The following is a 13,680-nucleotide window of genomic DNA, read 5'->3' as shown; positions in this document are numbered from 1 at the left end:
TCCAGATAAAATATTAAAGATGACCCTGAATATTCCTATTATTCACTGTTTAATACTGTTATCTGCAAAAGTGTCTGTTATATTCCTCATTAAGTGTGCCACTCGGCACTCAGATTACTCGCCACCTCTCTCTTCTCCTCGTCTGACAATTTAACGGGCAGGGCCGAGAATGACGTCAGGGGAGGAGAGAAACGGCGAATAATCTGACGGCCAAGTAGCGCCCTTAATGAGGTATATAGCTACAATTTTATCATGTAACAGACACTTTTGCAGATAACCCTATTAAACATCCAGTCACGTGTCTGTGGGCTGTGTGCCTGTGAATTAATTGATGGGCCGGAGATGTAGCGGCGGTGGGATGGGTGCGGCCCACGGGTTGCCGACCCCTGGTATACTTGATATCTGATTCTGTTCTCCCAACAGTATATATGAATTTTACAGTTCAGCTAAAGAGATTCCAGTTTTGAAGCTTCTGTAATTTTTTTTTTTATACTTTGATAATGAGCCATGAAAACGGTGTACATTATGTAGACCCAAAAGGGTTATAAGGTCAATGACACCAGTTAAGACATTGGTATGTGTTTTTAACTTATGCTGCAGGGCGGTAATCCTTCGTTTTTCTTTTTTTTCTCCTTTTCTTCGCTGTATGTTATTTACAGCACATTTGTGTGAACTGAACCCATAGGATAGCAGAGAAATTGCCTGATTCCTGCATTGGGACTCCAATGGGCAAGGTAGCCTTAGGGCTGGTGTAAATGGACCCCTTAGGCCAGGGGTCTTCAAACTACGGCCCTCCAGTTGTTCAGGAACTACAATTCCCATCATGCCTAGTCATGTCTGTGAATGTCAGAGTTTTATAATGCATCATGGGATGTGTAGTTCCGCAACAGCTGGAGGGCCGTAGTTTGAGGATCCCTGCCTTAGGCTGTAAAATGCTGTATTACTACAGTACCTAGGTCCGCTTCATTGGTTAGATGCTTTGTTGTTACTATACTGAGATGAGTTCCTGAACCATTAAATTCTCATTTTACTTACGTTATTGTTACTATAAAACCTAACGCTATGTACACAACAAGTTTCCCAGATTTTATTGTGATTTTGTTTGTATCAAGCTACAAAATAGTATATACTTTTATTACTATTGGTATACTTTTATTGCATATTTTTTGTAGATAGATGTTCACATCAAGTCTCTAATCTCTGTTATTTTCCACCATGTGCAGGCTGACTGGATATGGGATACACCACTGTTTTGCCAAAAGTCTTATGGACCCTGAAGTCAACATGAACACAAGCATCATGCACAACTTCTACGCCAACTATTTTGCTATGGCAGGAATTACGCTTGCATCATGCCTGGCAATGTGCCCCGTTGTTGGATTTTTAGGAAGGAGAGGAGGATTGCTTCTGTTCATGATTTTAACTGCCCTTGCGTCTCTTCTTCAGCTAGGACTTCTAAATTGTAAGTTACATGTTAGTTGTCAGTTGTGCAGGTAGTAGTTCCCTGTCTGTAAAAAAATAAAATAAAAGTGTGTAAGAGAAATGCCACACTAATTATCATATATCTATTCTTGTAGATGTGTTTTTACTGCAGATCCCTTCTATGCTCAGAGAGTATAATGTAGAGTTCTTCATTTGCTAGTGGTTCTTAAGCTTGTGTTAAGACTGAACACCACATATTAATGTGTTTGGAGATCAAATATTGTGTTTCTCAGTGCTATACTAATCTGCATAAAACCAGGCCAACAGTGGAATTATGTCAGCTGTAGCATGGGAATGTTTGCTTTAGTAACAGTGTTAAGTGACAACTTAGCTGGAAGTAAAATAAACTACAACTTTGTGGTTTAGTTATTTCCTGTATTTATAATATGCCACAATCCTATACAGAGTTTTATGGACGACACAGAACCATTCATATAAACCCCTGACCCATAAAGAAAATTTGTGGATAAAATTAAACAATTAACATCCCTACAAGGTGACGTACCTCTTGCCACCAGGAGCTCCTCCTTTCAGGTATTGCAGGCTAGATATAAGCCTTGCTCCTATTTAACAATACAATGTCCAGGGCCAGAATGACCTATCAGCACAAATAGGAATTTTCATGTAGGGGGCACACCTATTCTTCTACATTAAGTTAGGTTGTCACTTTGGATTTAGGCTCACGTTAAAGGATACATTCATCCTTCATAACATGTTACACCCATATCCAGGGTGCAACATGTTACTAAAAGAGCAGCCCCCACACCCTCCCACCTTCCCGAGTCCCTGTTGTGACAGCAGGCCGCAGATCATCTCCTCGCACCTGCTGTCACAATCTACCCGGCCACCTCATTTATTCACAGAGTTCCGTGAATGGGAGAATTACAACTCCCATTTGATGAGCACTCCAGGTAGTTCATTGATTCTTCTTGTTCTGTAGCTGCCTGCTGGTAATGAGGTACAGGCAGACAGCTACACTGACAGTCTGCAGGAGCCTGAGATTGCACCTCTGATCAGCTGACTGCGGGTGCAACGTTGTACAGGCTGCTAAGAAAAAAAAAAATTATAAATGCACTTTTTTTTACCTGCAAAAAGATGTGCGTTTATAATTTCTTTTAAAAAAAGGTGAACTTTTCCTTTAAAGCATTTACAAGCAAATAAAAGGCAAATGTGCCAAATAACCTACCACTATGTTTTTGGACCGTTCAGCCGTCTTCTGTTGGAGGGGCATGAACAAAAAAGGTCTGCTGATCGGCATCCAATCAGACCGCTGTGTTCTGGCGGGGGCGGAACACAATAGATCAGCAGGGGAGATCACTGTACTAACATTGCATAGTTAGTATAGCTGCTCCTTCCGGGCGCTTCAGTTTTTTTTCCATTCAGCGCTGCTTAAGGCTAGGCTTGTGCAATTTGTTTCGTAACAAATCGAAATTCGGGCGAATTTTGCATCTTTTGGACATTCGGATGCATCCGAATGTCCGAATAAAAAAATAACGAATAACAACGAATACGAAAGAAATATAACGAATGAATTCGAATGAATTCGGTAATTCTTTAAAGATCTAATGAAACAAAAGGTCAGCTCAAAGTAAATCTTATAGTCCAATCAGCTAATAAATTTTGTGCCGGAAGATGGATTACTGGCAAAGTGCATTCCTGAGAACTGAGTTAGAAGGGTGTTGTATTGTATTTGAGCCGAGGAGAAGAGATGTTGTCATTGTGTGTGTTAAAAGATTCAATAAACAATCAACTTTCCAAACTACGAATCATTATCACAAATGTCTATACATACATAAATACGAATTTCAACGAATACGAACGAATGAATTCGGCACTCTACGAATAATAACGAATTATCCAACAACGTATTAACGTAACATAACGAATATAACAGAACGAAATTATGTATTTTCCGAATGACAACGAACCGAAACTAAACAAAATTTTCCTTTGTGCACAAGTCTAATGCACATACTGTGCCTATAGGTGTAAGTCAAGTTATTAACTATTGTTATTTTAACGTCCAGTGTGCATGGAGCCTAAATGTTCCCAGATGTGAGTTTAATGGTGGAGCAGAAATCCTTCTAGTAGTGATGGTCTCTTTAATAATAAAAAGCCTACTATTTTCCTGTAGATAAACCTGCACATTCCCTTGTTAAATATGACTCATGGCAGTGTACAGCTACAGAATCCTCTCCATTTCTGCATGTGCATTTCCATTCCAATTACATTCTATCTTTGGCTTCAGGATTCATTAAGGGGAGTCACTTCTGTCAAAGATATTTAATCTGAATGTAATTAAATTGCTATGCAAAGTGTTAAGTTGTTTTAGGGTGATTGCACAATTTGATTAGATTCACTGATTTTTTTTTTACTTCTTTTTTTTTTTTTTTTTCTTGCAACGCTTTCTTTGGTGATAAGTGATTGGAAAGTATACACAACGTCCTGATACAGGTATGACATTCATTTTGAAATTTCTCCTTGCTAAACAGAATATATCTGATAATGTAATACTTAGAATGTCAACACCTTAGAGTGAATCTGTTGCTAAAATAAAATGGCCAATAACCATGCGCCTGCAAATAAGAAAAAAAAAATACTCGCCTCTTTTTCTGGTGAAAACAACTGTAATCAACACTTGAGAATCCGGCACCGATTTTTATTGTCTACTGTTGTGCTCAGTGCTTTCTCCTTTCCGGCCCATACGTCTCTACTGTATCTTGCAAGGATAGGCAGGAGGAACCACAATGTACAGTGGAGCAATAGCAATCTGACATGCCCAAATGAGTAGAATTCTAAAAGGCCTTCAGGATGTTATTTACTTCTTTGTTGGGAGGCACATTTATTGCCTATTTTATATCACAGATTGATTGTAAAACCTCCTTTAAATTTGCCAACAACTATGTAGTGTAAAAGCCTACTTTACTGGGTGTATATTGAACAGATTGTTTAAAGTGGAAGTAAACCCATGGATTTAAACAGTTAAAAAAAAAAAAAAAAAAGGCATGCCGGGAATGCTAACTGCACATTGGCTGTGCTCTCAGCCAAACTATCAAACCATCCAATGGCTGGTGTCATAACGAATCACATGTGCAGCACCATAGCAGTTGAAGATTAAACAGAGGCAAAGATGGCAGCTTCCTTGGCTGAAAACGATAGGGGAGTTTACTTCCACAGCTTAAGGTTAAACCGTTTCTCCTCCAATCTCATTGTGTGGCCCCGTGTCCTCTCACACTCCCCGAGACTGAAACGTTTTTTTCCGACGCTAGGATCACCATTGAGGTATTTGTAAATCGCTATCATGCCCCCTCTCAATGTGAGCATTTTACTAATCTAACATCACCACTAGGGATGAGCCGAACACCCCCCGGTTCGGTTCGCACCAGAACTTTCGAACGGACCCCACGTTCGTTACGAACGTTAGAACCCCATTGAAGTCTATGGGACTCGAACGTTCGAAATGGAAAGTGCTAATTTTAACGGCTAATATGCAAGATATTGTCCTAAAAAGGGTTTGGGGACCTGACTCCTGCCTCAGGGGACATGGGTCAATGCAAAAAAAAGTTTTAAAAACGGACGTTTTGGCGGGAGCACTGATTTTAATGACAATTAAAGTGAAAAAAAAAAAGTGAAATATTCCTTTAAATATGGTGCCTGGGGGGTGTCTGTAGTATGCCTGTGAAGTGCCACGTGTTTCCCGTGTTTAGAACAGTCCCTGCACAAAATGACATTAAACGGAAATAACACCATTTAAAACTGCTTGCGGTTTTAATGTTATATCTGGTTCCTGCAATATGGTTGAAAATCATTCAGAAAAATGGCATGGGTAGCCCTCCCTGCCCATTACCAGCCTATTTGGGTCTTGTACGCATATTAAGGGGAACCCTGTACCCATATTAAAAAAAGGAAATGCGTGTGGCCCCCAGGCCCTATATACTCAGAACAGCAGTATACAGGCGGTGCAAACAAGACAGGGACTGTGTAGGTTTGTTGTGTTAAGTTGAATCTGTTTGTAATTTTCAACTGGTACATTTTTAAAGTGTAGCTCCAGTCAAAAAAACTATTTTTAAGCTTTTTGGAAAACATAGGGAAGGGTTATCACCCCTGTATAATTTGTTTTGTCGTCCATCTTTTTTCATCTCACTTGCTGCTGTCTGATGTTTGTAAGTTGGATGTTTGAAAGTAGGGGCCTGCCCTATATGCTCTGCAGAAATGGCGGAACAAGGTGTTGGTTTTGCCACAACATTGTAAGCCCTCAAAGTGACTCTTGGTGGGCGCTGGAGCGCCCTGCTGTGAACGATTATATCAAGAATTGTAATTGCATGCCATTGTTGAACAGTGGTAGAAAAATTGACCTTTGGTGGTTGTGGTGCTGGTGCCCCAACACTATAAGTCCTCACCGTTACTCTGGGTGGGCACAGGAAGGGGCCCTCCTGTGAAATATTATATCAAGAATTGTAATTACATGTCCCTGTTAAACAGGGGCAGAAAAATTGGGCCTTAGGCACTGGTGCCATCACACTGCAACCTCTGCCATATACTCTAGTTTTATTGCAGGAATTAGCCCTGCTGCAAAGCATTGCATCAAAAATTGTACTTAAACGCCCCTGTTAAACAGGGGCAGAAAAATTGGGCCTTAGGCACTGGTGCTGGTGCCACCACACTCCAACCTCTGCCATATACTCTAGTTTTATTGCAGGAATTAGCCCTGCTGCAAAGCATTGCATCAAAAATTGTAATTAAACGCCCCTGTTAAACAGGGGCAGAAAAATTGGGCTGCTGGCATCACCCAGAACCAAAAATGTTCTTCCAACATATCAGCGGAGGAGGAAGAGGATAGACAATCAACATAACAGGACAGTCACTCAGCATCAGCATAGGCAGTCTTGAAAGGATGTGGTATTTCAAAAAAAATTATTCGGTTACATCAGCTTCAGGTGCTTGGTAGCTGTGGGTGATCCAAGACTGATTCATCTTGATGAAGGTCAGTCGATCAACTGATTCGGTGGACAGGCGCACCCTGTGATCGGTAACAAAGCCACCAGCAGCACTGAAGGTGCGTTCCGAAAGAAAGCTGGATGCAGGACAGGCCAGTAGCTCAATTGCATACTGTGCAAGCTCTGGCCAGTGATCCATCCTCAAGACCCGGTAAGCCAGAGGATTTTCGGTGGGAAAGGTGTCCAAGTCTGACCTTGCCCCTAGGTATTCCTGCACCATTTAAATTAGACGCTGGCGATGGGTGCTGGAACCAATCATACCTTGGGGCTGCGGACTAAAAAATTGTCTGAAAGCATCAGTCAGACGGCCACCTTCTCCACCGCTCCTTCTGACCGATGCCTCAGCAACACGTTGTCCAGGACCAGGAGTTTGTAACCTCCCAGTCTCTGGGAACGCATTGCACAGAGCTTTCTGCAAGGCCTCCCGGAGATGTCTCATCCTCTGCTCCCTCTGCGATGGCAAGATAAGGTCGGCAACCTTACCCTTGTACCGTGGATCAAGGAGAGTGGCCAGCCAGTAATGGTCCCTCTCCTTGATCCGAAGAATACGAGGATCCTTCCGCAGGCTTTGCAGGATCAGGGAGGCCATGCAGCGTAGGTTAGCTGAGGCATTCGGTCCGGAGTCCTCTGGGTCACTAAGGACAACATGATCCGCAGCTACCTCCTCCCAGCCACGTACAAGTCCACGTGTTTCTTGGGACTGTAAATCATCCCTATAAGACTGCTGCTGCTGATGCTGAGTGCCAGCCTCCACCTCCATGCTGACACAATCATCCTCCTCCTCCTCTTCCTCCTCCTCACCCTCTTCCTGTGTGATGGGTGGCACAGCAGGAACACTGTCTGGATAAAGGGGGCCTTGAGAGGCAAGGAAGTCCTCCTCTTCCTGCCTCTGTTCTGCCTCAAGTGCCCTGTCCATTATTCCACGCAGCGTATGCTCCAAGAGGTGGACAAGAGGTACAGTGTCACTGATGCATGCACTGTCACTGCTCACCATCCTTGTGGCCTCCTCAAACGGTGACAGGACAGTGCATGCATCCCTGATCATGCCCCACTGGCGTGGTGAGAAAAAACCAAGCTCCCCTGACCCTGTCCTGGTGCCGTAGTCGCACAGGTACTCATTGATGGCCCTCTGCTGCGTGTGCAGCCGCTGCAGCATGGCCAATGTTGAGTTCCATCTGGTGGGCATGTCACATATAAGGTGGTTCTTGGGCAGGTTCAACTCCTTTTGGAGCTCAGCCAGACGAGCACAGGCATTAAATGATCGGCGGAAATGCACACAGACTTTCCTGGCCTGCTTCAGGACATCATGTAAGCCGGGGTACCTGCCCAAGAACCGCTGCACCACCAGGTTAAGGACGTGAGCTACACAGGGCACATGGGTCAGTTGTCCCTGTCGGAGGGCGGAGAGCAGGTTGGTGCCATTGTCGCAAACCACCATTCCTGGCTTAAGCTGGCGTGGCGTCAACCACCTCTCGGCCTGCCCCTGCAGAGCTGACAAAACATCCGCCCCAGTGTGGCTCCTGTCCCCCAAACAAACCAGCGCAAGCACGGCATGGCATCGTTTTGCCTGCGTACTTGCGTAGCCCCTGGAACGCCTACGGAGCACCGCTGGTTCTGAGGACAGAGCACTGGAAGAGGCCATGGAGGAAGAAGAAGAGGAGGGGGTGGAGGAGAGAGGTGTGTCACAACCAGTAGTAGCATTTTGGAGGCGTGGTGGCGGAACAACCTCCAACACTACTGCACCTTGTCCTGCATCCTTCCCAGCAGCCAGAAGAGTGACCCAATGGGCCGTGAAAGACAGGTAACGTCCCTGTCCATGCCTGCTGGACCATGAGTCAGCGGTAATATGCACCTTACTGCTGACCGCCCTGTCCAGCGAGGCAAGGACATTGCCTTCCACATGCCGGTAGAGAGCCGGAATCGCCTTCCGTGAGAAAAAGTGGCGTTTGGGGACCTGCCACTGAGGAACCGCACATTGTACAAACTCACGGAAGGGGGCCGAGTCTACCAACTGAAAAGGCAGCAGTTGAAGTGCTAGCAATTTAGCCAAGCTAGCATTCAACCGCTGGGCATGTGGATGGCTGGGAGTAAACTTCTTCCGCCGGTCCAGCAGCTGGGGCAGGGACATTTGCCTGCTATAATCGGACGTGGATGTACCACTAGCAGAGTTCCCGGAAGCACTTGGCTGTGACACACCTAATTCTACACCTTCATTCCTCTCAGAGCAGGTTTCAGAGAGGACTGAAGGTCTAGTGGGGTTGGAGATGCCAGCTGATGAGGAGCAAGGAGAGGTCCGCTTTGTTCCTTGGTGTGGGTCTTTGAGGTACGCTTGCCAACGAGCTGCATGGCAGGTCAACATATGTCTGGTCAAGCATGTGGTGCCCAAGCGGCTGATGTTTTGGCCACGTGAGATACGCTTGAGACATATGTTGCAAATAGCAGCGGTGCGATCTGATGCACTCGTCTCAAAAAAGGCCCACACCAAAGAACTTTTAGAATAACGCGCAGAGGAAGCGCTCTGCGCAGGCGGAGCTCTGCGGTGTGATTCAGTCAGTGTGCTTGCCCCTAAGCTGGCCCCCGGAGGGCATCCTGACTCGTTGGACATGTGCCTCCTCCTCCTCCCTCCTTCCAGGCACCCACGTGGAGTCAGTGCCCTCATCATCCCCTCCCTCTTCATCGCTGTAGCAAACCTGGCAGTATGCTGCAGCTTGTGGAACATGACTGCCAGATTGCTGTCCTTCTTGAGCATCCCCTCTCTCTGCGCTCACGCTACTGCCTTCCTCTAGCTGAGTGTCATCATCAGAGCCCACCAAACACTGGGCATCCTCCTGGAGCATGTACTCAACACTGTGCTCAAAGAGTTCAGGAGACTCCTCAGGAGGACGTGGTGGGTCTAGGGAAGGAGTCACTGATGATGACATTGAGAGGAGGGAAGACGATGCGTTGGCAGCTGCTTTGCTACTACCCTGAGACTGGGTGAGAGAGGATGAGGAGGATGAAGAGGGCTTGGTCATCCACTCTACCAAGTCGTTGGCATGTTGCGGTTCAACATGTCCAGCTGCAGAAAAGAAGGACAAGCATGTCCCATGGCCACGTGCTGATGACAATGCACCGTGTCCACGACCAGCACTGTTGTCTCTAGACACAGAGCCTGCTTGCCCTCTTTTATCGGCTCGCGCCTGTCTGCCTCTCCTTGCTGGCCTTCCAGACATGGTAATGGCCTGAAGGGAGTTTGGTAAAACAGTAGTTGGGTAGTTTATATTGTGCTGGAGGCACACAACACCCACTAACTCCTGCAGATGCCTTTTTTATAGAACAGCAGAGATAAAGGGGTATATACAGATGTATACTGTGCTGTGCTGGAGGCACACACAACTTCCAATAACTCCTGCAGATGGCAATTGGGCTCAAATAGAGAACAGCTATGTAGGTGGATTATAGCGGTATGTACTGGGTACAGAGCACGCAGACAGCACGCACTATCTCCTGACACTACTGACTGCAAGCTCTATTATTAAAGATGGACCACTAGCTATATAGGTGAGGTGAATATCACGGTGTATACTGCGGTCAGGGCACGCAGACAATAACCAGTAAACAGCAGAGATAAAGGGGTATATACAGATGTATACTGTGCTGTGCTGGAAGCACACACAACTTCCAATAACTCCTGCAGATGACAATTGGGCTCAAATAGAGAACAGCTATGTAGGTGGATTATAGCGGTATGTACTGGGTACAGAGCACGCAGACAGCACGCACTATCTCCTGACACTACTGACTGCAAGCTCTATTATTAAAGATGGACCACTAGCTATATAGGTGAGGTGAATATCACGGTGTATACTGCGGTCAGGGCACGCAGACAATAACCAGAAAACAGCAGAGATAAAGGGGTATATACAGATGTATACTGTGGTGTGCTGGAAGCACACACAGCTTCCAATAACTCCTGCAGATGGCAATTGGGCTCAAATAGAGAACAGCTATGTAGGTGGATTATAGCGGTATGTACTGGGTACAGAGCACGCAGACAGCACGCACTATCTCCTAACACTACTGACTGCAAGCTCTATTATTAAAGCTAGATCACTAGCTATATAGGTGAGGTGAATATAGTGGTGTATACTGCGGTCAGGGCACAGACAATAACCACTACACAAGAGCAAGATAGGAAATCAGCCAAAAACGATTGGTGTGTAACTGTGTTGAAGGTACACAGAACACCCACTGCTTCAGATGCCAACACACTACACGAGGCCGCCTCAAAGGCGGCCTTATATAGTGTGGGGCGTGCACTACACAGCCTGAGCTATGATTGGCCACAGGCATCCTGCCTGTGGCCAATCATGGCTCTCCTCGCTGCTGGCGCTGCGATTGGCCAAGCATGCGGGGTCACAGTGCATGCTTGGCCAATCACGAGCCAGCAATGCACTGCGCCATCGCCACACGAATTTTGACGCGAACGGACCAAGAGTTCGGATTTCGCCGAACGGACGAACAGCCAATGTTCGAGTCGAACGTACGTTCGACTCGAACACGAAGCTCATCCCTAATCACCACTTAAAGATATCCGAACACTAAATTACTCCTTATTCTGCAAACTTGTTACCGGCAGCAGCCATGCCGAATTCTCACTTCTAAACTCTTTTGCCAGTCAGTGATCTCTCATAAACCAGTAATCGATCAATGTGGTGATTGTGCTAGATGAGACCCATATACAGACGTTAGCATGATCTAAAGTCAAACTTCTAATTGAGGTTTAAATTATTATAATGGTATGGTATAACACTCTCTTGTATTTCTTTAGGTATGAGTGAAACTGTGAAAAATAAATTCTCTATCGTATTCTCAATCATTGGGATGTTTTCGTCTCATGCTGTTGGAAGTTTAAGCGTCTTTTTCTGCTCGGAAATCACCCCCACAGTAATCAGGTATGGATTTTATGGTGTACACATTTGTTTCAGAGCAAATTGTGCTTGGTAATTTAAGGATCTAATTTTCTTTAGGAGAATAAACTGTGACATGTTCCATGTTCTGCTTTATTTTATTCTGGTTTCCCTGATTTTTTTTTTCTTTAAAATTTTGCAAATCCATTGTAAACCTTCTTGCACTGCAGAAGGTCTTTTGTGGAGACCTTTTTCCTTCCAAATTATTTGGTCAATGCTTGTGGAGAGGAAGGAAGAGGTTATGTGGACCACAGGATGGTGATGCCACAAGCTGTCCTAACACAAGATGTGGGTAATTATTTTCAGGGCAGAGAATCTCACTGCAAAGGGGTCTTGATGTGACTGATTGCATTTTCTCATTTTCTGCATTAAATAAAACCACCTCTAATCAGTTCCCTCCCCTTGCCCCCCCCCCCCCCCCCTCCCATAAATACTTACCTGAGCCCAATCTCAATCCAACACTGTGCCTGAGAACAGCAGCACTGCTCTCTCTCTCCCCTCAATGGACAAGAAGGCAGCAATGGGCACCCAATGTATAGAACAATGACATGGTTGAATCTTCAGGAACTTGACCCCAATAGGGCATTTTAGGGCATACATCACCCCCAAAAGTCTATGACTGGTGAAATATACATGCAGGCACTTTATATCTTCTGTAACATCACTATTATTCCTTAGCAGGATCTGCTTTGCTGCAAATGGCACACTTCAGGTAAGGGTAACCTGTAGTGAACACATACGGAGGCTGCCATTGTTGACTACTCCTTTTAAAAAGACTTGTTCTGTGGCTAGAACAGGAATTTCTAAAGCTGGCCATACGCTGATTCAGTTTTGGCTGGTTTCTAAAGAATTAGTCGAAATTTGAACTGTGGGTGGCCTTTTCGACACCCTACCGCCTGATATTCTTTCATCTGAAAAGCATACCTCTTTGCTGTTTTCAGTATTCCTGAATCTTAATAAAAAAAAAAAAAAAAATCATGTAAAGTGCAAGTGACTGCTGATAAAATTACAGGCTTATTTTTTCATAATCTTTATAGGCATGTTGTGTAATGTCAACTAAGCTTACTACATAAAGCAAACATTAGGTGTAATATAATTGCCTAATCTATGCTGACAGCAGGCATCTCCATATGCTTGCATGTCATCAGGTTCATTATCCTTTTTTAATGCCCTAGGTGCCCTGACTCTACAAGCAGTCTGATCAGCACAATATTGACCTAGTTTGAGTATCTGTCCCAGCCCTCCTCCTGCATCATAAGCTTCATTATCATCCCATCACTATAATGGGCTTCACTAGCCAAGTGGGACTGAAGACTCGTACACACAATGAGGATACCGGACGAATGATCATCCGATTGTCTGTTTTGTAGTCTCATATCCTAAATGAGGTTACTCAACCTAGGAAAATTCTTGTACGATGGAATACAACTTTTGGAAGTGATTGTATTGTAATGTATTCTTTTGTTTCCCAGCATGCGTAGTCCTGCTCTTAAGATTTTTTTTTTAAGGAAAACTGTACCGTTTAGACAAAAATATTAAGATCTGGTATCGTGCCCAAAAAATGTTTGCGAATGTCCCTTCGGATAAGGGGCCAGCCTGAAGTGATCTAGCAGGACTTCATTTTCTGACTAAAGTTCCACTTTAAAGAGGAAGTAAACCCTGATGGGTTTACTTCCTCTTTCATTCCCTGCAAAGGCAAAGCATAATGGACTACTATGCATCGCATAGTAGCCCATTATGTGTCACTTACCTGACACAGGAGCCAGCGAAGTCGCCGCTGTCCCCTGTAGTCCGCCGCATCCATCTTGCTGGTGGCGTCTCGCAGCTCTGCCGCTGTCATTCGGCGAAGCCGCGATGACGTCACTCCCGCGCATGCGCACGGGAGCCGACACGCGCGGCAGCTCCATTTTTGGAAATGCCGCGCTTAGTGCGCCTGCGCGCCGCTGTCTACGGCGCATGCGCCGTAGACAGCGGTGACAGTTTTCGGGCAAATATCTCCTAAACCATATAGGTTTAGGAGATATTGCTTGGACCTACAGGTAAGCCTTAATTTAGGCTTACCTGTAGGTCAAAGTGGTTTGTAAGGGTTTACAACCACTTTAAGTTGTTTTTATGCAGTATCACTATTTATTTTTATTTTTTAATAACTCTCATTAGACAAAGTGTTTTCTACCTTGGTGAGAGACAGTGAGGGTGTGTCCATAAGGGCGCACAGATGCCACCCCCTCTATCACCAATAGATTCATGCATTG

General features: G+C 45.0%; 1 protein-coding gene across 1 annotated transcript in view; it reads left to right on the top strand.

Annotated features, from left to right (window-relative positions):
• Nucleotides 1-13,680, top strand: part of SLC22A23 (solute carrier family 22 member 23) — a 216,463-nt gene that overhangs the window by 184,576 nt on the left and 18,207 nt on the right. The window contains exons 7-9 of the mRNA XM_077492120.1: nt 1,224-1,462; nt 3,904-3,936; nt 11,290-11,413. Of these exons, the coding sequence (XP_077348246.1) occupies nt 1,224-1,462; nt 3,904-3,936; nt 11,290-11,413 (396 nt within the window). The remainder of the gene's footprint in view (nt 1-1,223; nt 1,463-3,903; nt 3,937-11,289; nt 11,414-13,680) is intronic.

Source organism: Lithobates pipiens, unplaced genomic scaffold, assembly GCF_037356315.1.
Source record: "Lithobates pipiens isolate NorthernLeopardFrog02 unplaced genomic scaffold, aLitPip1_a1.2 Scaffold_19, whole genome shotgun sequence".
Taxonomy (NCBI): Eukaryota; Metazoa; Chordata; class Amphibia; order Anura; family Ranidae; genus Lithobates; species Lithobates pipiens.
This window is presented reverse-complemented; position numbering and strand designations above follow the sequence as displayed.